This window comes from Podarcis tiliguerta, assembly GCF_965153285.1.
Source record: "Podarcis tiliguerta genome assembly, chromosome: 2".
Lineage (NCBI taxonomy): Eukaryota > Metazoa > Chordata > Lepidosauria > Squamata > Lacertidae > Podarcis > Podarcis tiliguerta.
Window position 1 is genome coordinate 74,989,261 of NC_139535.1, and position 22,606 is coordinate 75,011,866.

At 39.7% G+C, this 22,606-nt stretch overlaps 1 protein-coding gene and 1 long non-coding RNA gene across 12 annotated transcripts in view; one reads left to right on the forward strand and one right to left on the reverse strand.

The window, feature by feature from the left end:
- Nucleotides 1-539: 539 nt before the first annotated feature.
- On the reverse strand, nt 540-21,946 carry SPDL1 (spindle apparatus coiled-coil protein 1). Of its 8 annotated transcripts, none has more exons than XM_083430834.1 (13): nt 21,249-21,946; nt 17,433-17,544; nt 15,742-15,928; nt 14,099-14,275; nt 13,372-13,566; nt 12,983-13,132; nt 12,546-12,644; nt 10,964-11,074; nt 9,952-10,092; nt 8,547-8,650; nt 7,535-7,722; nt 5,778-6,090; nt 540-1,148 (listed from the first exon to the last, which is right to left on the reverse strand). In XM_083430834.1, the coding sequence occupies exons 3-13, from the start codon at nt 15,910-15,912 to the stop codon at nt 995-997; spliced, it is 1,803 nt and encodes a 600-aa protein (XP_083286960.1). In that variant the 5' UTR covers nt 15,913-15,928; nt 17,433-17,544; nt 21,249-21,946; the 3' UTR covers nt 540-994. The 8 variants fall into 8 exon arrangements, with proteins under 8 accessions (XP_083286960.1, XP_083286958.1, XP_083286959.1 ...); XM_083430832.1 differs by having other exon boundaries at nt 8,547-8,653; nt 21,249-21,390; XM_083430833.1 differs by lacking the exon at nt 21,249-21,946 and adding an exon at nt 20,021-20,242 and having other exon boundaries at nt 8,547-8,653.
- LOC310673088 overlaps nt 21,600-22,606 on the forward strand; it is a 38,828-nt gene continuing 37,821 nt past the window's right edge. For all 4 annotated transcript variants that reach the window (XR_014508830.1, XR_014508831.1, XR_014508832.1 and 1 more), the window contains exon 1: nt 21,600-21,707. This is a non-coding gene — a long non-coding RNA (uncharacterized lncRNA). The remainder of the gene's footprint in view (nt 21,708-22,606) is intronic.

Below are 22,606 nucleotides of genomic sequence, written 5' to 3' on the forward strand. Positions count from 1 at the left end.
GGATAGATACTAGGGGTGAAATTCAATGTAGCCTTATGTATCTTCTTCCATCAGCACAAGGATTTCTCTTGCACAGTAAAGGTCTCCACCTCCCATCATAACACTGCTAAATCTGTTGAGTCCCCCAACCGTCTGGAGCAGATTTGAAGATGAGGGGCAAATGCAGGGAGAGGGGAGGAGGTAAAGTCCCATTGTACAAGCAGAAATCTTTTTGCTTACAGGATACAATAGTGATATACTCGAATTAGTATTACTTAGTATTAATTAGGAAGACCTAATTATCATTGTATATAGCTCACTCTGAAAAGTGTATCCACAGTAAGACTATGAATCAAGCATATGGTTCAATCTGAGATATACAACACAGTATTTTAAAAACTGAGCTTTGGCTGGAGCTTGGTTTTAGTATGACAGAACCATTTGACTGACAGAAGAATCAGAAAGATGGGTTGCATTTCACCTTTAAGCTTTCGTTTAAAAAAATCCACACACCTAAAGGTATAGAATTTATTAATAAAGAATCGAGATTACAAATTGAATACAATAACTCAAAAAAATTATTTAAGTCAAACATAGTCAATCTTTCATAACATTAGTACATCTGAAAAGATCAGACATGTAGTTAAGGAGGCAAGAGAACCACTAATCTACATTTTGCCTCATAAGAATAAACTTGCCAGCCCAGTGTGCAATTAATGTCACATTTTAACAGGTACCTGAAACTATTACACATTTCTGCTTTGTTAACCAACCAGTCGATGTGCTTATTTTACTTCTTCTAGAGCAACAGCTTTTGAGGTATATCGCACAGCTCATGTAGTAGAATCTGAAGAATTTAGTTTCTGTTTTGCATATCTACTCAGCTAAGGCAACATGATAAAAGTTGCCTATATGAAGTCTGAGTTTTTAATAAAAGGCACTGAAGAAGATAACCAAATGTACTAGTAAATTGCTGTACACTTAAATACCTCAGTAACAGAAAATGCTATTCGATTTATTGTTGAGTACACTGAGTTTCAGGATCTTGTTTGGGAGCCATAAACATTATGGGGTATGTTTTCTTGTGGCTTTTCTTCTCATGTTTTCTTGTCTGTTCAGCTGCAACACTGTAGTTTTCTTCTGTCTTTATTCCAGGGTCAGATGTTAACCTATAGGTAAAGCAACCACTCTTGTTTCACTCTAAATTTTAATAATGAACACTGAAGTTGACAAACTACTACCCAAAACATGTTAAATACCATAAAATTAAGCTATTGTTTCCTTGTTCACAGGCACTATTAGCTTCTGAACACTTTTACATCAAGCCATGCCAAAAATGTAAAAAGCAGACATACAAGAAGCCATGGAGACAACACAAGTTTACTAAAAAGAACAAAATTACATTATGTGTTAGGTACAGTTTAGTGTTAATCTCCTCACTAGGTTTACCAGCTGCTGGAGTAAGCATATTAAGCAGTACTGTTTGTACATTTGGTACACAAGCAAGAAATCTTTTTCTAGCTTGACTAGAGCAAAAATTGGGAATTAAACTGTTTCAAGTCAGAATACCACAGGGACTTCAGGCAGCATAAAGGTTAAAACAGCCATTCATCTTTGAGATACAAGAATTGCTTCTAGGTGAATAGACAAGAAAGCTCTCATAAAGTGGAAGGAAAATGGTGGTCTCGTTTTAGGCTAAAAAAACCCCATTCATAATAGACAGAATACAATACTGTAGAGTGTTTGCAAATAGAAAACATGTACAATAGCCCCAATTTAGATTGCCAACTGTCAACAGCATGCCCCAAACACCACCTGCAAATGGAACATACCAAGAGTCTTAATTCTAGCACTTTGGGGCCTTTGTATCCTTCGCTTGTCTGTGACAGGAGAACGAATGAAGAAAGAAAAATTCAGTGGCTTACCCTCCCCCCACATCAGAGTGGTAGGATGAAGTGAGGATCTTGAAATCATCCTGTCAAAAGTAGTGCTTGGCAATACAAGAACACTTGTCCTCAGATCCCCTTGACGTGTACAGTCAGCATTGTGGGGACCTCATCCATGTGGTGCAATATGCTGCACATTTAGGGTATGGCTGATTTGCATACATCTGGGATCCCCAGGATGGCAGATGTGGGTGCATGGCACCAACAATCTCCCACCCAAAAACCTGGCATTTGCCAATGTCCATTGTCCCTACAGATTTTATTTTATTCTTTAATTGAAGACTTAGAGATATTATTTTAGCCTTGGTGGGTACTGGGCTGGCTGGAAAGTGAAGAGTGGGAATCCCACCACCCTGCCCTCTATCTTACAATAATTTAAATGTACTGAACTTTAGTTAAGCCAATCTGCTAAGTTTTCACTTGACAAAATTTATCTATTCATGCTACTGAAGGAACTTTGTGTTTAGTGGAAATTGTTAATTTTTAAACTGTTGGTTAACTGTCTTCTTGTTGTTTCCAGTTCTCCAGTAGCATCAACTTCCAAATTCTGAACTATTTGTGTCTTTCGTGCAGACGTCCACCTCCACAATGCACAAACAGCCAAAGAAAAAGCAGTGCAGTTGTTGAATCCTTAAATTGCCAATTCAAAAGACAGAGCAGAATAAAACAAAGTTGTACCTGCATACAACTAAATGAAGTTTTTTGGCCCCACATTTTCAAAAGTTCTACCCCAACTTGACATGCAAGACTTCCATCTCTCAGAAACAGCTACATGCCTTTCAACACCTTCTCTTTAAAGTTAAATCCCTCCTTTGTAATCTCACTAATTATTCTCTCCTCTGACCACATATCCCTTCTATTTAATGTGCCAAACCTTCCACTCCCAACTACCTTCTTCACATGACTAATATCCATCAGATTCAACATCTTAAACATATCATAACATCTTAACCCCAACCCTGTGTCTACATGCTTCATCTTTTTAGCTGATCATTTGGAATATAGAACGCCCTTAAAATTATTATTATTATTACATTAGTATTAATTATTATTATTATTATTATACCACCACCCTATACCTGTAGGTCTCAGGATGGTTCACAACTTAGTCCCATGGCTGGCTGTATAAGCAACCCCTCACATTAGTAGGTTTTCATTCTGAAAATACTCGCACATGTATTTCCAGGGCTTTCCCTAGGTTTTTTTCTGTTTTGTTTTTGGAGGGGGGGTAGTAATCTGAAAAAAATGCCAACACAACACAACACAAAAAATGCAACAAGGATTATTTTTCTAGTACTACCTGCCCAAGTCAATCAGCTATTTGCACATGTAATTTAAGTCACGGAATTCTTGCTTCTGACTGTATTGCAAGTGCAATAATGCCCCATGCAATGGGACCAAATGTGCATTAACCTCAGCACTGCAATTCTTTATTCCACCCCAAGCCTGGCTATATGTCTGACATTTTTTGTCTTATGTGGATTTGTTGGTAATCATTTTCCTTACCCCTGGAAAAGATTTCTAAAGTAGTGTATGTAGTCTCCAGGAGAGCATAATAATTCACAAGTGCACAAGATCAAATAACACATACCATGTCAAATACACAAGACAAAAAGCCTCATCAGTGTTCCCCCCCTACACCGCCACTTACATAGTAAATGTAACCACCTACAGAGCACCAATGCCCTAATATTCTTCTACTAACCCTATTAGACAGTCTCCATTTCTAGCTCCCACAAAACCACCTCACTTTCTACACACACATAGACTTTTATCAAGTCACTAATATCAAACTGTTTATTTCCCTTTTCCTAAATTACTATGCCGGACAATACAAGCATGCAATAACTTGGTTTTACAGGATTGCTTGCGTAAGATTTGTGCAATACTATTCACACTTACTTAGGGACACGGGTGACGCTGTGGGTTAAACCACAGAGCCTTTCAGAAGGTTGGCGGTTCGAATCCCCGCAACGGGGTGAGCTCCCGTTGCTCGGTCCCTGCTCCTGCCAATCTAACAGTTCGAAAGCACGTCAAAGTGCAAGTAGATAAATAGGTACCACTCCGGCAGGAAGGTAAACGGCGTTTCCGTGCGCTGGTTCGCCAGAAGCGGCTTAGCCATGCTGGCTATACGCCGGCTTCCTCGGCCAATAAAGCGAGATGAGTGCCGCAACCCCAGAGTCGGTCACAACTAGACCTAATGGTCAGGGGTCCCTTTACCTGTACCTTTATTCACACTTACTTGGGAATAAGTCCCACAGAAGTCAGTATGACTTACCGGTACTTCTGAGTAGAAATACATAGATCATACTGTTAGCCAATTTTTCTTTAAAAAAAACACACTTATTACTACAACCACTGATCACAGCTATCCAAGCAACTTTTACCTATCAATTTAAAAAATCCTGAAACTGTCTATCCCAGGGATGGCAAAGCTATAGCCTGCAGCCCAGTCCTAGACTGTGAAACCATTTTTATTGGCCTGCCACTATCCTCCAAAATCAGGATCCATCTTTTGACCTTTGAAAAATGTCTCTTCTCCTTCTGGCATGGTGCCTGAAGTGATGCGCAAGTGAAGTGGGAAGAGCTCCTTCCTGGTTTCCCGGGCTCCTAGGACCTTTTTACAACGGCACCAAACCAGAAGGAGAAACGCCGCTTTTCAAAAATTAAAAAAGATGCTCCGTTCTGGGCTTTCACCCCCATTGGAGCACTGGGGTAGAAAGGTGCACTGGATGTGGTGTGTGCATGCTGTATGCACACAAGTGTAAGTGTACATAGGCCATACCTATCGCTGGCTGACATACAACCCTTGTAGGCTTGGCCAATCCTCAATGCAGCTCTCTGGCTATAAAAGGTTTGTCACCCCTGGTCTAAGCAATCTTGTACAGTGGTACCTTGGTTGTCGAACTTAATTCATTCCAGGAGTCTGTTCGACTCCCAGAACCGTTCGAAAACCAAGGAGCTTCCTGCACTCAATCGGAAGCCGCGGAAGCCGTGTCGGACGTTCAGCTTCCCAAAAAAGTTCGCAAACCGGAACACTTACTTCCGGGTTTGTGGCATTCTGAGCCAATTTGTTCGGGAACCAAGCCGTTCAACAACCAAGGTACCACTGTATTTGAATGTCTGAGACAAGTTACGTAGTGTATCTGGACAAGTCAGACCTTCACTGCTAATCTTCCCAAGAGCATAAAAACAGAAATATGTATCAATTAGAAAATACAACTTGGTTGTGGGGGTGAAGAAACACCAAAGCAAAATATAATCTGTAATTACATTAACACAAAAAATAAACTGCTGGGAGTTTAATAGCCATATAATGGCCTTCCATAGAAGAAAAAGTTCACATAGTTACCTAGTTTCTCCACCCATTTCAACACTAAATTTCTATATCCACTTATTAAAAACCTTGGGGCTTTAAGTTTAAAATTTATTCTGAAAGCTAACAATCGTTTTTCAGGCATTTTCATCATGAAGTTAACACTGCAAATTTTTGCAGAGATCGTATGCAAATTGAAAAATAAGCTGGAAAGTACAATAGTGTGAATTACACAACTGCCAATGCAGAGGGGAAATATAGTGCAAGCACGAGATTTTTGCAGTGATTTTTCAAAGTGAAAGAACATTTCAGTTTTAAATCAGTCCATGATTTAAGAGTCCTTTTGATTCTCTGTAATTTTGATCTTTTTAAACAGTTTTGAAAATTTCAAACTAGGTAGCTGGAACTGAGGGACGACACTGCATGCAACACTGAGAAAGTAAATGAAGAAATGGATAGCAAAGTTCATGCAGCGGGAAAAAAGTGATGCAGGTCTGTGCTGATTGCCTTGCTCATACATATTAGAAGACACTGACCTGGTAGAGGGGGAGGGTCCAATTTCATTCTTATCTTTCATATTTATAGCTGTCCTATCCAGTTCTTCCTCCTTGATTTTAACCTTCTTCCTTTCAGGTTGATCACTTTTCTGTTCAATTGCAGAAAGAGGAACTTTGTTCACTGAAACAGCCTGAAGTGTGGTTTTCAGAGCATCCTCACTTAGTTTTGTCTCTTCCTTTTTCTGAGATAGCATACAAGAGGTTTCACACTCAGAAGACCCTCTGCTACTTAAGTTGTATGAAATCACATCCCCTGGAGCCTTCTTGAGATTGAACGAATCTCTCATTAACTCTAGAGTAAAAAAAAATGAAACAAAACACACAATTGTTTTGGCCAAATAGGTTTGATTGACCTCTACCCTTTATCTATATTCATTCCTTTTTCATTAAAAGAAAATGCATTTTGGATCACCATGGCAAAATCTTAAGATTTCACAGTTTAACTACATTTTTGTTCCGTTTACTCAGAGCAACTGCAAGAAATATTTCAACATCCAGATCCAAAAAACATTTTTTGTAACTTTTATATATCTACAATCCTTAAGTCAATGTTCTGCTTGCAAAAGGAAAGCATAATATTGGAACATAAAGAATTGTGTAAAATATTACCCTAAGCAAACTGGCACTGATTCTGGAGTAATGACATAGGCCTTGTTTTCATTGGTTAATTTTGCCATGACCAAGGATACAAGCATTCTGAGCAAGTGTTCTCTGAATGTTGCAAGATAGTAAAGCAATGTATTCATAGCAGGCCACAGGAAGCCCTCTTGTCTATAGCCAAGAATCAAATTAAGAACTTACCACACACTGTGGTAAAAAAATTTATGGTGGCTGCACGCCAACTAAAAGCAAACAACTAGAAAGGTAAAAGGAATATTTACTTTTTAAAATGGTACAAATGTATCAAACTTAAGTGGAATTAAAAGTCAAGAGGCAGAATAAATTAGAAGATTATTTCAATGTACATTAGTATAACATTTTAGTCATTGATAAACTAGTATTATTCCTCCCCATGCTTGTGGATGGATCCAATTTATAGATGAGGCTGCTGGATTATATTATAAAGGTTAATAATTGAGTCAAAGGGCTAATATTTCTTGCAGCCATACAAGTATTGAACAAATGTAGTGCATTTATTATTTTATTAGTAAAATACATATTTGATAGGTTGTATTCAACTAAGTTTCATTCTGAGTAGACCCACTGGAAATAATGAACATAAAACTGTTGAATACCACCCAGTATCTCTGAAATACTATATAACACTGGGGCTGACCATGAAGGTTTCCAATGGTTTCCCAAACTTTGAGCTTTCATCTTTTTAAAAAAGTGTCTCATCTTCCTAGAACGTTATGGAGCAAAATGTGCAGGTAGCATTTAAGCAATTTCTGTGAAATGAGAGTGGTGTGGCTACATTGTATACTTCTCCTGGTGTTGAGGAATGCTTCCTGTTATTAGATAGCAATAGCATTAGTTTGTCTAATGTCCTTAATAAGGATCAGCAGCACATAGCTGACATCTCATTGGGAGTAGTTGTCTCTCTAATTTTGTATTATGCCAGTCATAACTGACACTGGTCACATTATGCCATAACATATCACACCAGGGATGAGGGCAGGGAAGCTACCCAACACACAATAAACTTATTCCAGGATACCTACAAAGCGCAAATTAAATCATATGGCACTCCCTATTCACATACTGTACATACAAAATAAGGGAATAGAAATTGTTACCTTCAGGTTGATACTTTATTCTCAATTCATCCAGCAGCACACGCAAATTTATGCTCTCACTTTGAGAAGCCTCAAGTTGTCTTTCCTTTGCAAAGAGCTTCCGTTCCATCTCCAAGACGCGCTGACTCTCAAACAGAGCCTTCATCCGCTGTAGCGACAATTCACTTTTCAAATTTTCTATCTCTTTTCTGCAAAATAAATTATCTGTATGAATACTGAAATACATAGTTGCATTAACATTAAGTTCCTAGTGTTCTTACCATTCCAGCCTTGAACTCACCACCTTTCAGTACCAGGGAAAAAATCCTCCTATACCATTTATTCCAATAATGTGTGCATGTTATTAAGATAAACTACAGTTTGACTAGCAGCAAACGTTTGTAAAATAGATTACTAGTGGGTCAGAATACAATAGAATTAGCAGATCCATTTAGGAGTTACCTATGGTAAGATAAACAAGAACAGGTTCATGCTGCTGCCTTATTTGATTTGTGTCTTCCTTGCATGGATGCGGGGACATCAATGTGCAACTTAATATGATGGTTGTGACAGAGTTGGAAAGACACTGTGGAACAGGCTGTCGTGTTACCATGTTTCTACCATTACTCCTATGTTTTTACTACCCGTCTGGAAGAGAGAATGGGGTTCTGACCTGTAAATTAGTCTCAGAATTATGAAACAATACTTAACTTTAACTAAATAGGTTTTGTTTATTTGTATTTATTATGTATCTCATTTATTTCCCATGTTTCCTCAAAGGACCGCAAGGTCTCGTATATGGTTCTCTTCCTCTACAATTTATTCTTACAACAGCCCTGTGAGGGAGGTTAAGTCGACAGACTGACTGACCCAAGATCACCCAGTGAGTTTCATGGCTAAGAAGAGATTTGAACCCTGGTCTCCTAGTTCCTACTCCACATTCAAACCACTACACCAGACTCAGAATCAGGTTGTCAGTTTCTATAACCAGCTGTGAGGTTTTAATACTACATTTCTAATTCACAAGACTTACTCTGAATTCTCAAGTTTCATCTGAAGCAAATCGGTGTAATATCCATCTTCAGATTCTGCATATTCTGAAGTGCTTGAAAGTTTCAGCGCTTTTGAATTTTCAGACTTCTGGGAAGATAATTATTATTATTTTTAAAAAAATATTGAGCTCTTTTCCTTTTGCCATTTCAGTCATCTGGGTTTGAATATTAATGGCAAAGAAGAAACTTTTTCACATAGACAACACTGACAGAAGTGTATCTCATTCAAATGTAATAATAAATTATGCTGCATATCAGCAGAGGAAGTTGCTCTACCAAGTCATCTCATCCCAACTTGGTTTACCTCAGGGCCAAGCCAGACTGGCTTTGTTTCGCCTGCTGGAAAGCTGAAGCACACCTTTCTGTTCAGTACTTTCTGGAATCACTACTGAAGGTGTTATCTACCAAGGGCAAAACTAAAGTAATAAATGGCAACCATTCAGCAATTCCTCAGCATGTCCCAAAATATGTTTCAGGTGTTAAATAATACCACAGGTGTTAAAATTTACAATGGACAGTTTGATCAATCTCTTCTTGCTTATACAAATAAGGTTGATTTCTGTTCTCCCGTCAGGAATATGTGACACTGAGCATAACCAAGCATACAAAAGTGCAGTTAAACTCCAGGCAACTGTACTTCATTTAAACCAGGACTCAGTCCTTGTACTTTTTCAGAAAGTGTTCAACCCTGGAGCACAAATAAAAGACGATGCCAGAGAATAGTATATACATCTTTAAACTCTAATTAGAACCTATTGAAATATATCTATTTCATGAGAAGGGCTCAGAACCTGGACATGGAAGAGGTATCTTGCTAGGAATATGCACATATAAGTGAGGTCTCTTTTTACCATCACTTGTGACTGCAGGCTCCCGAGTATGCATGGTAAATAGTTTTGAGGCTCGAAATAATGCTCCAAGGAGCTGGATCAACTCAACATCCAGATTATTTCAGTTATATTTAGATACAGTGGTACCTCAGGTTACAAACACCTCTGGTCACAAAAACTTTGGGTTACAGACTCCGCTAACCCGGAAGTAGTACCTTGGGTTAAGAACTTTACCTCAGGAAGGAAGCCCCATTAGCTAAAGTGGTACTCAGGTTAAGAATGGACCTCCAGAATTAATTAAGTTCATAACCAGAGGTACCACTTCTGTAAATGTAGTTTTTTCCATTTACTTCCTGGCATAAATACTTGCCATACAATTAGTAACATTCTGTTTCAATCAGATGCACAATGCATGCTCACTGTCAAGTCAGCGATCCAGATTACCTGGTTCTGTGCTTACTGTGCAATGTTTTCCAACACAGTTGTATGTGCTTCCTTACCCAATTACTAATACTTAAAAAAAACAAAACCAGAATTTTATTCTCCATGCATATACCATGGGCTTTTCCAGTTGCTTCACTTTCATTAGAAGTTCTTCTATTTCACCATTCTTTTGTTGAAGCATGCTTTGCAAACGTTCCAGCTGATCATGCTCCCCTTGTGAACCTTTCATCCGTAGAAGAGCAGCCATCTGTAGCTACAAGATAAACCAAATATTGGGTTGGCACTTTTACAAATATTCTGTTACAGTACACATTAATGCAACTCAAGTCCCAGAACAGAATGACCAAGATTCAGAACACCAAGACACTAGTTATCTGAACTCAAAGAAGTTTTGAACTTGGTTTTCCCTCTGTACTCCATACCACATGTCAAATTGCTTTTGAAACTGATTGTTGGCTGAATAGCTCTGTGTAACACATCATTGGTCTCAGCTGCTTAAAGTTATTGAAAATTCATTCATGCATTTTTACCAGCCTCCATCTATTCAACAATAGCCATGCTATGAGCTGCTTGCTAGTAGTTGCTAGCTAATTTACCAGAACACAATGTTATCACTTTAAATTTCCTCCACTGCCCCTCCATTCTGTAGGCTTATTTCACCAAAGTTTATCCCAGAGAGGCATATCAAACTAATACTGAGCTGACTATGGCATTTGGAAGAACCCTACAAGCAGGAGTCTTCTAGTGTACAAACACTGTGATTTGTTTATAGTAATTTTAAGTAAAATGAGATTTGATGCATTGTTGTCGGCCACTCTGAGCAAATTTGTAGAAAAGCAGTATGCAAACAGCAACTCAAAAGAAGCCTTGTTTATGATCTCAAATTACACAACAACTATTAAAGGTCTTTATTGCTCAGCTTCTTAAACAGTGCTCATTTCTCCAAGCTGAGTTTTTAGAACATTCCTCACATCTTAAATCACTTTACACAAAACCCAATTCTATCATTTACATATATGAAAAATAAATGTCTCAGAGAGTACAGAACTCTAGCACACAATACTTTTAATTCCTATCTTATAGTCTTTCAATTTCTAACAAAGGAAATGTTGACTTAATCATACCTTCAGTCTTTGCTGCTGTTCTCTAGTGAAAGAATACTGATTTTGTAGCAACTGATATTTTACTTTCATACTGATCAACTGACGCTCCATTTCTGCTCTACGGTCCTCTACCTACAACACATTAAGAAAAAAAAACTGTAAAGTTGGTTCCGGTATCATTTAAAATTTTATACTTTAGAAACTAATAGTAATGAAACCATAGTAATTTGTCTTTCACACTATCTTGTATGTTAGTGTCATTAGATATCTTTGCTTTATTAACCACCATGTAAACAGAAACATCTGTACCATTTGCATGAAGTACTGGCCAGATTACAGTGGTACCTCGGTTACAGACACTTCAGGTTACATATGCTTCAGGTTACAGACTCCACTAACCCAGAAATATTACCTCGGATTAAGAACTTTGCTTCAGGATGAGAACAGAAATTGTGCTCCGGCGGCGTGGCAGCAGCAGTAGGCCCCATTAGCTAAAGTGGTGCTTCAGGTTAAGAACAGTTCCAGGTTAAGAAGGGACCTCCGGAACGAATTAAGTACTTAACCCGAGGTACCACTGTAGTAGCAAAAGAATTAGTTGCCATGAAACCTGGCAGAAACATTTCTACAAGCATTTGAAGCAATACTTTATATTTAATATATGTAAAGTCATTAAGTAGTTATATATTACCACCACCACAAATATTTCATGCACTCAGGCGTAAAAGTTCAACCCTTCAATTAAGCACCAATATTTGTTAGGGCAATACACACTGACTCAGCCTACAATAATAAATAATAATAATAATAATAATAATAAAGCATCCATCCATGATGTTCCAATTCTTTCTTTCAGATAGTGGTTCCTGCAGATCCAGCTCTGGGAGTTGGACAGGACGCAACTCAAAGACTTATTTCCTTACTAGGTGTTCTGAATTACTGCTGTTGTACTACCTGTATTTATGGCCCTGGACTGTTCAGACTAACAGGAATCAGCATGCCCAACCTGCAGGCACTTGGCACACCAATTCAACATGCGGAAACACTTCAACAGAACTACTTCAACCAATCCAGAGGGTTTTTGCAATGACATGGTCGTCTTGAAGTATTTCTACTTGAAGTATTTCTTGAAGTATTTCTACAGCTCAAAAACTGTAAAATATAGTGAACTAAAATATTTGTTCCAAGTATTATTCTGACTTTAAATTGAACAAATGATTCAAATACATTGGTCAGATTTTGAAGTGAGCAAATGAAAGACGCCTGCATAACTAGAAACACACTTTCTAAAAATCTTTGACGCATATACTTTCCTGTCTTTTTTTTTAAAAAAAAATATCTTATTAGGTTTTCAAGAATAAATAAATATATAATCGGGGAAAATTATTACTGTATTGAATAAAGTATGCTGATACGATTGCATTACACTATTATACTTCCCACACCCTGCAAACTAACATACACAGAACCACTATAAGAAATAAACTAACTCAAATAAAACTAAATACCCCTCCCTCATCCCCCACAGCCAACAGACCCTTTGATTCCAAGTGTCATAAGAATGGCCCACACATACATTTTCTGTTAACAAAAATAAGATGAGTACCTCAGCGAATAAGGAATTGCCTTTACTGGAAGGATCCAGGGCTTCTTGCCGTGCATGGTCAAGCTGAAGCTGAAGGTCTCTATTTACTTCATGAGCTTTCTAAAATTGATTCAAGGAAAATAGTTAGATCTCTGTTACATTTTCACAGCTAAATTTGTGTTGCAGTATAACACATGCTCTTATTGATTTGTGGAGTTCACTTTCAGGATCACTGTTGTGTTGTTTAATAGTTAATGCAATAAATCTGTCACCACCACTGCAAACAGCATTTGAATGTTACTGCACCCATACAATGTCAAATATTCAACCTGGTGTCAGGCAATATTTCAGCTAAAACTATCCAAATAGCCTTGGTTACAAAACAAGCTCACTGTTTCAGCATTAAATGTGTAGTGTTATTTTCACCATCACTATCAGTAGGAAGCATGATACGTCACCTCTAATGCATTACAGTATGAAACAATATCTTTTTCTCTGTCTTCTCTCTCCTCTTCGAGACGCGCCAGTCGATTAGTCAGATTGCTGTTTCCAAGTTCTAGTTGCTCCTTGCTGTACTGAAGATCATGTAACCTGTCCTCAAGGTCTGCCTATCACAAAATTTAGATACAATATGAGTAATCTACTTGCTAATTGTATATTCTAGAATCCAATTTTGCCTTTTCAATTATTTGTACAAGGCAAGGACTGCAACCTGAAGCAGAGATGAATATTAGTACTAGTGCTTTTAAGGATATTAGACCATGATCAAATTTGTATAGCAGGAAGGGTGATTTTATCTGTGGTTTATTATTATTAAATACTTTATTCACACTAATTTGCTGCATACCTTTGCCTGTTCAAGTGCCACCAGCTCAAGTTGAAGATTGAGCACTTCTGAAGACATGGTTTCATGTACACGCTCTGACATCATGCGCAGTTCTTCCGTTTTAGAAGCAAGGACCTCCTTCAGATGGTCCACTTTGTGTTTCGACTGTTTCTCACTAAGAAGGGTTTCCTCTAGTTCAGATTTCAGTTTTTCCATCTTCAAAACAGCACCCAGAGAAAACACCTTTTGAGTTCAGAGCCCTTTAAGCATGTCCCTCTACCCATATGTGAGCTGATTTTTCCAAATAGCTTAAGAAATTCATTATTTATTACATTTAAATCCACTCTCTTCCATCATGGAACTGAAGGCAGCATGCATACGGTTCCCAGGAGGTCTCCCATTGCCATCAATATCCTATCAATATATGATAAGGAAGCCATCCCTTCCTCAGTATTTGCCCAACTCAAGCACATCTGAATTACATAGGATTTTAAGATTATGATATATGCTGTCATTAGAAAAACATTGTTCAGAATCCCAAACAAAAATACCATAATTCTATCATACACTATGTAATCATACACTTATAAGTGGCTAATTACCACGTTTAATAAGTGGCTCTTTATCACTCATCTATTCAAAACAGCTTTGTCAGCAACTGAATTATGTTTATAACACTTTCAAGATAGGCATTAATAATTGCTTTCAGGTATCACCTGCTGCACATAATACGTATTCTATCACCAACCTTATTCTTAAGTTCATTTGTTTCTTGTCCATGCATTCTTACTAGTTGTTCACGTAGTGTATCTAATTGTATATTTTGGTGTTGCTTAAGTGTTTCACATTCAAGGTTCATACTTTCTAGCATTCTGTTCTTTAGTTCTACTTCTCTCTGGAGAGTATATTTTTCTTGCTCAAAATTCTGAAAAATAAATTTCACATTTACAATGCAGGATAGAAAACTGTTTTTAAAAGGACCTTCCATTAAGTATGTGGTCAAAAGTATAGGCCTTAGCAAGGATGGAAAGGTCCCCATACACACTTGGGTTTCCCAAGGCTTCTTTTCTATTTCACCCACCAAAAGAGATCACCTGAGGTCCAAGAGTATGCACAAAGCACCACAAACACAGTGCACCCAGATGCAGGCAGATGAGGTACAGTTTTCATCATGTGGCAGGGATTGCTTTTTTAAAAATCAGGCTTATTTTATGTGAGACAAGGTATTAAGTTATGAAGAGTTTCATAGGCCCCTGTGATGGCCTATGAGACATGCAAACGTGGAAGACTGGTCTTCCTTCTTGTCCACCCACCCATGCACACACAGCTACCCCAACAAACATCAGGAACTAGGCTTATGGGAAGCTTGTGCTCCTTTCTCCCAACAGCAGATAACGAAAGAGGGACTTCAAAAACTAAACTTTGTTGCTGTACACATCTTATGCTGCCTACCTCTTCACAAGCATGCCTCACCACAGGCAGTATGTGCTGCCTTTAGCTTTAGCAGGCAGAAAATTGTCAGAGCATGTCTCATAGCTACTGTGTCATTAACAGACTTGCTTAATCCTATACATGACAGTGAGGTAGTGAGTAAAATACAGGTGAGCAGGAGAGATATTTCCATTACTTGGCTTCCATCTTTCTCCCCCCACCCCAGCAGCACGTTTCCCATGCATGTTTACACAGAAGCGAGTCCTATTTACTTCCTCCCAAAGTGCATCGACCTGTAGCCAAACTCTTTTAAGAGCAAGAATATTTTGTAGCAGTTGATAATTTGTACAGTATCTGATTTCATAAACTTCCATGTTTTGTTTAGTACACATAGTGCTGTGTCCTGTGAATCCTCTTAAAACAGATTTAGGCAGAGCCAAATGACCTTGTGAACTACCCTGCACATAACATTGGGGGTCCCAAGCAGCTCTCAATAGTACCAGATTGTTAATGCTTCTCATCCAGTACCATATTTTGTCCACTTCATGCTAAATAGCAGGTTAGGGTACAGCTTGTTTTTCTTAAAAACAACAACAACCTGAAGTCACGTTTGTTGTTGAGGTACTACTAAAAGGCTTTGGCAAACCTGGAAGTTTTTGCAATAGGCATTCTGTACACATTGATCCAGAAATAGGTCTGAGAAGTCTGGGTTTAATGAGGCTTCCACTCTAGCAACATGTTGGCTGCTCTTTCAATTATCTTATAGGTACAGTAGCACTATGAGAGGATTGGATTTTATGGTTCGCTATCAAGCTCTGACACAGTTTGCTAGATACTCTTCTTACATGTTAAATATTTTAAATTTAATGGCTAACAGCTTTGGCATTCATGCTCCCATCAGTAGGTAGAGTGGAATCAATCCAGGGAGAGCAACTTTCTGTTGATTGTTTAAAAGCTCACCTCCGTTATGGTGACTATTTCATTCTGCAATTTATCTAGCTGATTCTGTAACAAGCTCTCGCTCTCCACCAGATCTAAACCATATTGTGCTGCCTTTCTTCTTTCCTCCTCGGCTTCTTTGAGCTGACGTCGGAGACGTGAAATTGTTTCTTGATCGGGCTCCATTTTCATTAAAACTCACACTGTACTGTATGTAAATGAAGGAAACAATTAACAATATTAAGCCTATTTTGTTAATTCAGCTTTTACTGATAAGAGCTCTGATAAACTTGTGGTTTTAAACAAGAGGGCCATGCCATGGAGGCTACACGTGCCTAGCTCTTAAAAGAATAGACAACAGACTTCATCAGTTATACATGCTCAGCATTAAAGGGAAACAGTCTCTAGATTTAGGGACACATGCACAGGAGTTTTTAATCCAGAGCCAGAAGTCTTTTAATGATTGGGGGCAGCGGAGAAACAGCCATGTGTTTGGCACTCATAGCTTGACACCAGATCAGATACTGACTAGCCCTTTAACAAAGTGAGAAAATGGGAAGGACATTAATCTACTGTAGTTAAAACATCAATGGACCTTTAATCTCAAAGAGCAGGGGAAAGGCAGTAGAATGACAGGATGAGCACAAATACACGATTACCAGGTAGGTGGGCAACTGCCCCTAAGTATTTTTTCAGCAAAACTGCACCTAACTGCATATAAAACAAGACAATATAATGGGGAAAATCTTTGTCCAAGCTAGAAGCACAATACTGTAAAAGGTAAAGGTACCCCTAATCATTAGGTCCAATCGCAGACAACTCTGGGGTTGTGTGCTCATCTATAGGCCGAGGGAGCCGGCGTTTGTCCACAGACAGCTTCTGGGTCATGTGGCCAGCATGACTAAGCCGCTTCTGGCGAACCAGAGCAGCGCATGGAAATGCCGTTTACCTTCCCGCCGGAGCGGTACCTATTTATCTACTTGCACTTTGACGTGCTTTCAAACTGCTGGGTGGGCAGGAGCAGGTACCGAGCCACGGGAGCTCCCCCCGTCACAGGGATTTGAACCGCCAACCTTCCAATCGGCAAGCCCTAGGCTCTGTGTTTTGGACCACAGCGCCACCCGCATCTCTGCACCTAACTGCATATAAAGCAACAAAATATAATGGGGGAAATCTTTGTCCAAGCTAGAAGCACAATGCTGTAGCACTAACTAATTTGCACATTTTAACGCTTTTCATGTGGCACTGTTTGTAACTTTAAAACAGAAGGTTCCTCTCAGGGATGAGTACAACAGAAACTGCAAAGCCAAGTTTCCAGACTCAGGGCCAAACTAGCTGTTACTTTTACTGCATTGTTAGCAACAACAGCTGTCCGTTGCCCCCTCTGCTCACATCTTCCCCATCCCTAGTATTTAGTTTTTAAACTCAACCATATATAGCTGCTAACCACAAGAGTATCTTTAATAATGGGGCACAGAAAGAATAAAAACAAAAGCTCTTTTTCCAAAATATGCTGTCTAAGTAATGTGGTGGTTGGGGGTGGTTCCTGGGCAGACTGGCCTGATCAGGGGCAGGGGGTAGGCACTGTGCACAGCCCTGATACACGGCTCTCATTACTAACATATGGTGATGCACACGTAAAGTGCGTCCAGCCTGCAATTTCAGTTTCCGTGAATTGTAAAAGATGTTTTCTAATGTTAGCTGTTACTTACACAGTCACAGTGAAAATAAGTGTCTTTATCCGCTTCAACTTGATTAGGCTAGGTAGCTTCCGTCTGCACTGTAATCTCCATGATAATCTCCATTTTGGGCTTTCAGCAACTCCTGTGCATTTTCAAAGTAGAAACTGAGTGATAATCATGAAGTGTCACTAAAGAAGAAATATAGTATATATACAAAACCAAGAGCTTTGTGATGGATTTTTAAAACTCAATTAACAGCTTGAATTGCATTTTTTGTTGTTGTTTGGAGGGGGGAGGACTGCAGCAGGAACACAAACTCCCACTTTTAGACATCCACTATACATTAACAACAAACTTAAGAATACAGCCCTGAGAACAAAACAAAAAACAAAAAGAAATGTTTTCAATGTTATTCTATCTTGTAGATATAAAGACTAGTAACTCACCTTTAAGTGTATTCCATCTTAAGATATTGTAAACTAAAATTCAGTGACTTTTAATTAGCAAATAATCTACTTCTTTCTGCTCCAAAAAATCTTCAGCTTTTTCTATCACACTCACTGTTGCCTCCCAGAATAGGTAAAAATCACATGGTGAGATAATTGAAATGCAAATCCTTTTCAATCTACTTGGAGCAGCTGTTCACTATTTCCATGGCTGCCAAAGCCTACAAGCCTGTCAAAGAACAGTGGCTCTCTGTAACCAAGGCCAACATAGTTCTTGTCTCTCTTTGCGTTCCAATACAAGCCAAGCCACAATAATAATTAAGCAAGGGTGTCCCCCCCCCCCCCGCATCATTGTTTACTAAGCTTTAATGAACTTTGGAGCTCAGCATATTAGATTCTTGGAAAGTTTACACCCAATTCCATTACGTAAAATTAACATTTAAAAAATTCTATGCTAACTATGTATAGTATACAATGGGGACATTTCAACTGGTATTTTACTGTACACACTCTTCTACAGCTGATGACTTGGCAACAAAGCACTCCTGCTATTTTACACTTCGAAGAGGAAACAGGAATAGAGAAAGGCATATGAGATAGATGCTTTTGATTGTTTGTACATAGATGCCTACGCAAAATAAAAGGGTAAAATTAATAGTGATCAAGTTTCATTGGGCTGTAGGTTATGACTTCCCTTATTAAGGGAGTGATAAACCGCTCTGGGTAGAAGACTATAAATACTCAACAAATAACATTTACAGAGCAATCCTAATCATGTTTACAGAGAAGTAAGCCCCATTATGCTCAATTTGCTTTACCCACTGTTTAGGATTGAGGACTTATTATAATACAGTCTATCATAATAAAACATTCAAAACTCACCTGAACCTGTGGCTACCATCACAACAAGAATGGAAAGGAACTTGGGAAATCTAGGCTGTGACTCATCTTCATTGTACCACTTCAGATTAATGATTTCAGGGCCAGAAGGGAGACACAGCACAACTGTGCAGGGGTTTTTTCTTTATCTCAGATATGTTTCAAGGGGAAGTCTTATATAAAGAGCTCTCTCTACAACTATGCATGGCTTATTATTTTAATAACAAAGCAGAGATACAATCTATCCAGTTGTGCCTTAATTTTCACAATGTAATTTGGCCAAAAAAGGTAAGCATTAGATCTGAGTAAATACAGTATTACAGCGGATCACTTGCTACTGGGTTGATCCCTTTCCTTCCAACCCAGAACCTCTTATCTACGATTTATATGGAAGAGAAGAGGATGCCACCCTACAATTATATGTAGTTTTTATGGTTCCTCATATAAAACTAGGTGGCAAAATATAATCTAAGTTGCAATTACTCTACAAGTAATAATTAGGACCACATATAAAAACATGGGATAGCTGCCCAGAAAAGCCAATGATGCAACAATTTGGACTGAATTCTGATTTGAGCCATATGCATTATATCCATCCTATTTCCTTGAAGATAGCACAAAGGGCTACCTTAGAATCTGCTAGCAAGCACAAATTGAAGAGCTAAGACATAACACTTAGTAGTTCACAAATTCTGGGCAGCTTTCCTAGTCAGCCAAGTATTGGTGGTTGCCAGAAGCCTGCCCCTCATCCAAAGCCTTATTCCTAATCATGTGCTAAACCTCTGAAATGCATGTTCTCAAGTATCATTCCCTGTTCTATTGTTTGAGGTGGGGGTTACAGCATTAAAAACCAAATTAAAAATAATGTAATTGCATTACATATAGCCACAGCCCTCTTTTTCAGCTAGGAGGTTGAGAGGAGGCTGGGAGTCATTCTCAGTTATGATGGATCAGTGTTTGGATGCCCAATGTAATTTGTAGGGATGGCTCCTTCCCATCTCCAGCTAGAGCTAACCATGCTTGCTGAAAGAGATTGTCTCCTCAATTGCACATTTCAGAAGCTTTCCTTTTCAGACCACTTCCATCAGGAGATCAAGGAGAGCAAATATTCCTTACCAATGCCTGCAAGCATTTAGGAGCTACTACACAGGCTCTCCAACCCACCCTTTGTGACAAAAGGCTGCAGGAGAGGGAATGGGAAGAGGAAAGCTAGCCTGACAGCTAAGCAATGGAGCCAAAGGCCTTCATCACGCTATTTGGGCTTCAGGATTTCAACAAGCTATCTGTACCTACCTTCAGCACAGTAAAAATAAGAGCAGAGCGAGAGAGCAAAAAAAGCCTGCCATGATGAAGTGCAGCCTCATCATTTCCCAACTTCATTGAAAGGCAAGTGGCTCAAGGCCGCACGGACTTTAGTAGCCCAATACTGGAAAGAAGAAGGTGCCCCATCTAAAGAAGATTGGCAAGTTAAACTAATGGAATATGCTGAAATGGCAAAACTGACTATGAAATTAAGAGGAAGAGAAGATAATGAATTTAAGCAAGAATGGAAAATGTTTATTGTATACAGTGGTACCTCGGGTTACATATGCTTCAGGTTACAGCCTCCGCTAACCCAGAAATAGTGCTTCAGGTTAAAAACTTTGCTTCAGGATGAGAACAGAAATCGTGCTCCGGCGGTGCAGTGACAGCGGGAGGCCCCATTAGCTAAAGTGGTGCTTCAGGTTAAGAACAGTTTCAGGTTAAGAACGGACCTCTGGAACGAATTACGATAAGTACTTAACCTGAGGTACCACTGTATATAGAGGCAATGTACACAGGTACATTATTATGTAAATTAGCAGGGTTTTAAGTTTACTTGTAATGTTATTATGAATGGATAATACATTATTTAAATATGTTATAAACTTAACAATGGACATGCACTATCTTGATAAATTATTGAACTAAGGAAGGGATTAGAGGGAAGTCAATTTGTTTTGTTATTATTTTTTGTTATTTTGGGTAAATTAATCAAATATTATTAAAAAGAAAGGCAAGTGGCTCAGGCGCCACTCAAGAAAGCAAGTTGAGGGAAACCGAGTGGAGGAAAGGATAAGCGAGCAGAGATGTGGAAAAAGACAAGAGGGAAGAGCATCCCTGTGTTTCATTTGCTTTGAAGCAGCCTACGGGAAGAGAAGTGAAGAAAGCCTCTTAGCACTAAATTCAGCAGGTGGATCTCCCCGCTCCCCAGAACAGAGATACAATTGGGTCGGGGTGTTTCACCTCAACTCGCGCCACTGAAAACTCAAGAGCAGGACCATTTTAAAAAGCAGTTGGCGACCATCGCAAAAGGGTTTCCTAGAGAAAGGCAGAGAGAGGAGGAGGAGCGGGGGTGGTGGGAGAATCCTTCCACACAGCAGCCCCTCTCTATAACCCCCACACCCGCCAAGCATTTCCCTCAGCAAACAGAGAAACAGGAAAGCCAAACGGAAAGAAAGAGAAAATAAACTCCTCTCGCCCCCTCTCAATTGCCGCTCACCTGCGTCTCCTTGCAAACGTCCCCAGTTCCGGCTGCTGGGGAAGCAACAGAAAGATCCGCCAGGTCTCCAGTTTAAATTTCGCCCCCCCCCTCCGTCCCCGCGCGAGACGGCCCAAATCTCACGATACTTTATTGCTTTCCCTTTTGTGGGTTGGTCGGGGCAGGGGGGCGGGGCAGCCCAGCTCCAGATGCGCGCGCAGGTCCGGAAACCTCTCTGCGTTAAGCGTCCAGCGAGAGCTCGTTTGAGGCGCGCGGGCTCCACAATAGCAAAAGCGACGCAACGAAGGGGCTTCCCTCCCTCTACTCCCCCGCTAAGAGCAGGGAAGTGTCCCGTTGAGCAGGCTCGCCCGTGGCAGCTGCCGGCCCGTAGTTGCAAATGGCTTCCCTATACATTACCTAAAAAACATCTCTCCGTAAAAAAGCGGGCAAGCGCAGGAGATCAATAGGCAGGGCGCAAAAGTAGGTGAAATGTCGGGAATGGAATGGGATAGGGTTACAAATGCTAACTTTACGAGCCGTGTATTAAGGAGCCGTTCTCTCAGGCGTCCTTTTCTTGTGGCAGGTTGAATGCTTCTGCCGTGATAAATAGGCACCAGCGGCAGCTCCGCATCAGACGGAGCGCTCCGTACGGAAGAACAGGAGCTTCCAGAGCCCTGCAAACACATAGCTAGCTGGCTGGGCGGAGTCGCCATTTTCAAAGTTCTTCATTTTACGACACCCTTTTCCCTGCCTTTCTTACTTCCCGTCATCCCTTTTTCCTTCGTAAATACTGGCGGGAGTAAGCAGCTGGCGATACAGTGCTGCTGCTTTCTTCTATAGGCTGACGAGTCCTGCCCTGTCTTGTTTTGTTACTAAGTACGTCGCAAGTGTTAGAATCATAAAGGCTCATCAGATCGGCTCTCCGTTTCCACTATTTTTATTCTTTCAAGCAGCTCAGTCCCCAACACTTCTTTCTTCTGTCCGTTTACTTTCTAGCATTCAGCATGGTTCACATCTATGGAGCAGGTAGACCTGAAGTGGAGAAACTCATGCTAAGAAAACAAAATACATTTGCTAACGTACAAAATAATGATACAGTGGTACCTCTGGATGCGAACGGGATCCGTTCCGGAGCCCCGTTAGCATCCTGAAAGGAACGCAACCCATGTGTGCGCGGGTCACAATTCGCTGCTTCTGTGCATGCACGTGGCACCATTTTGAGCGCATGCATGAGTGGTGAAACCTGGAAGTAACGCACTCCGTTACTTCTGGGTCACCATGGAGCGCAACCCGAAAATACTTAACCTGAAGCTACTTCAACCCAAGGTGTGACTGTACATTAAACATTGTTGCCATCAATTACTTTTTATGTTTGCTCC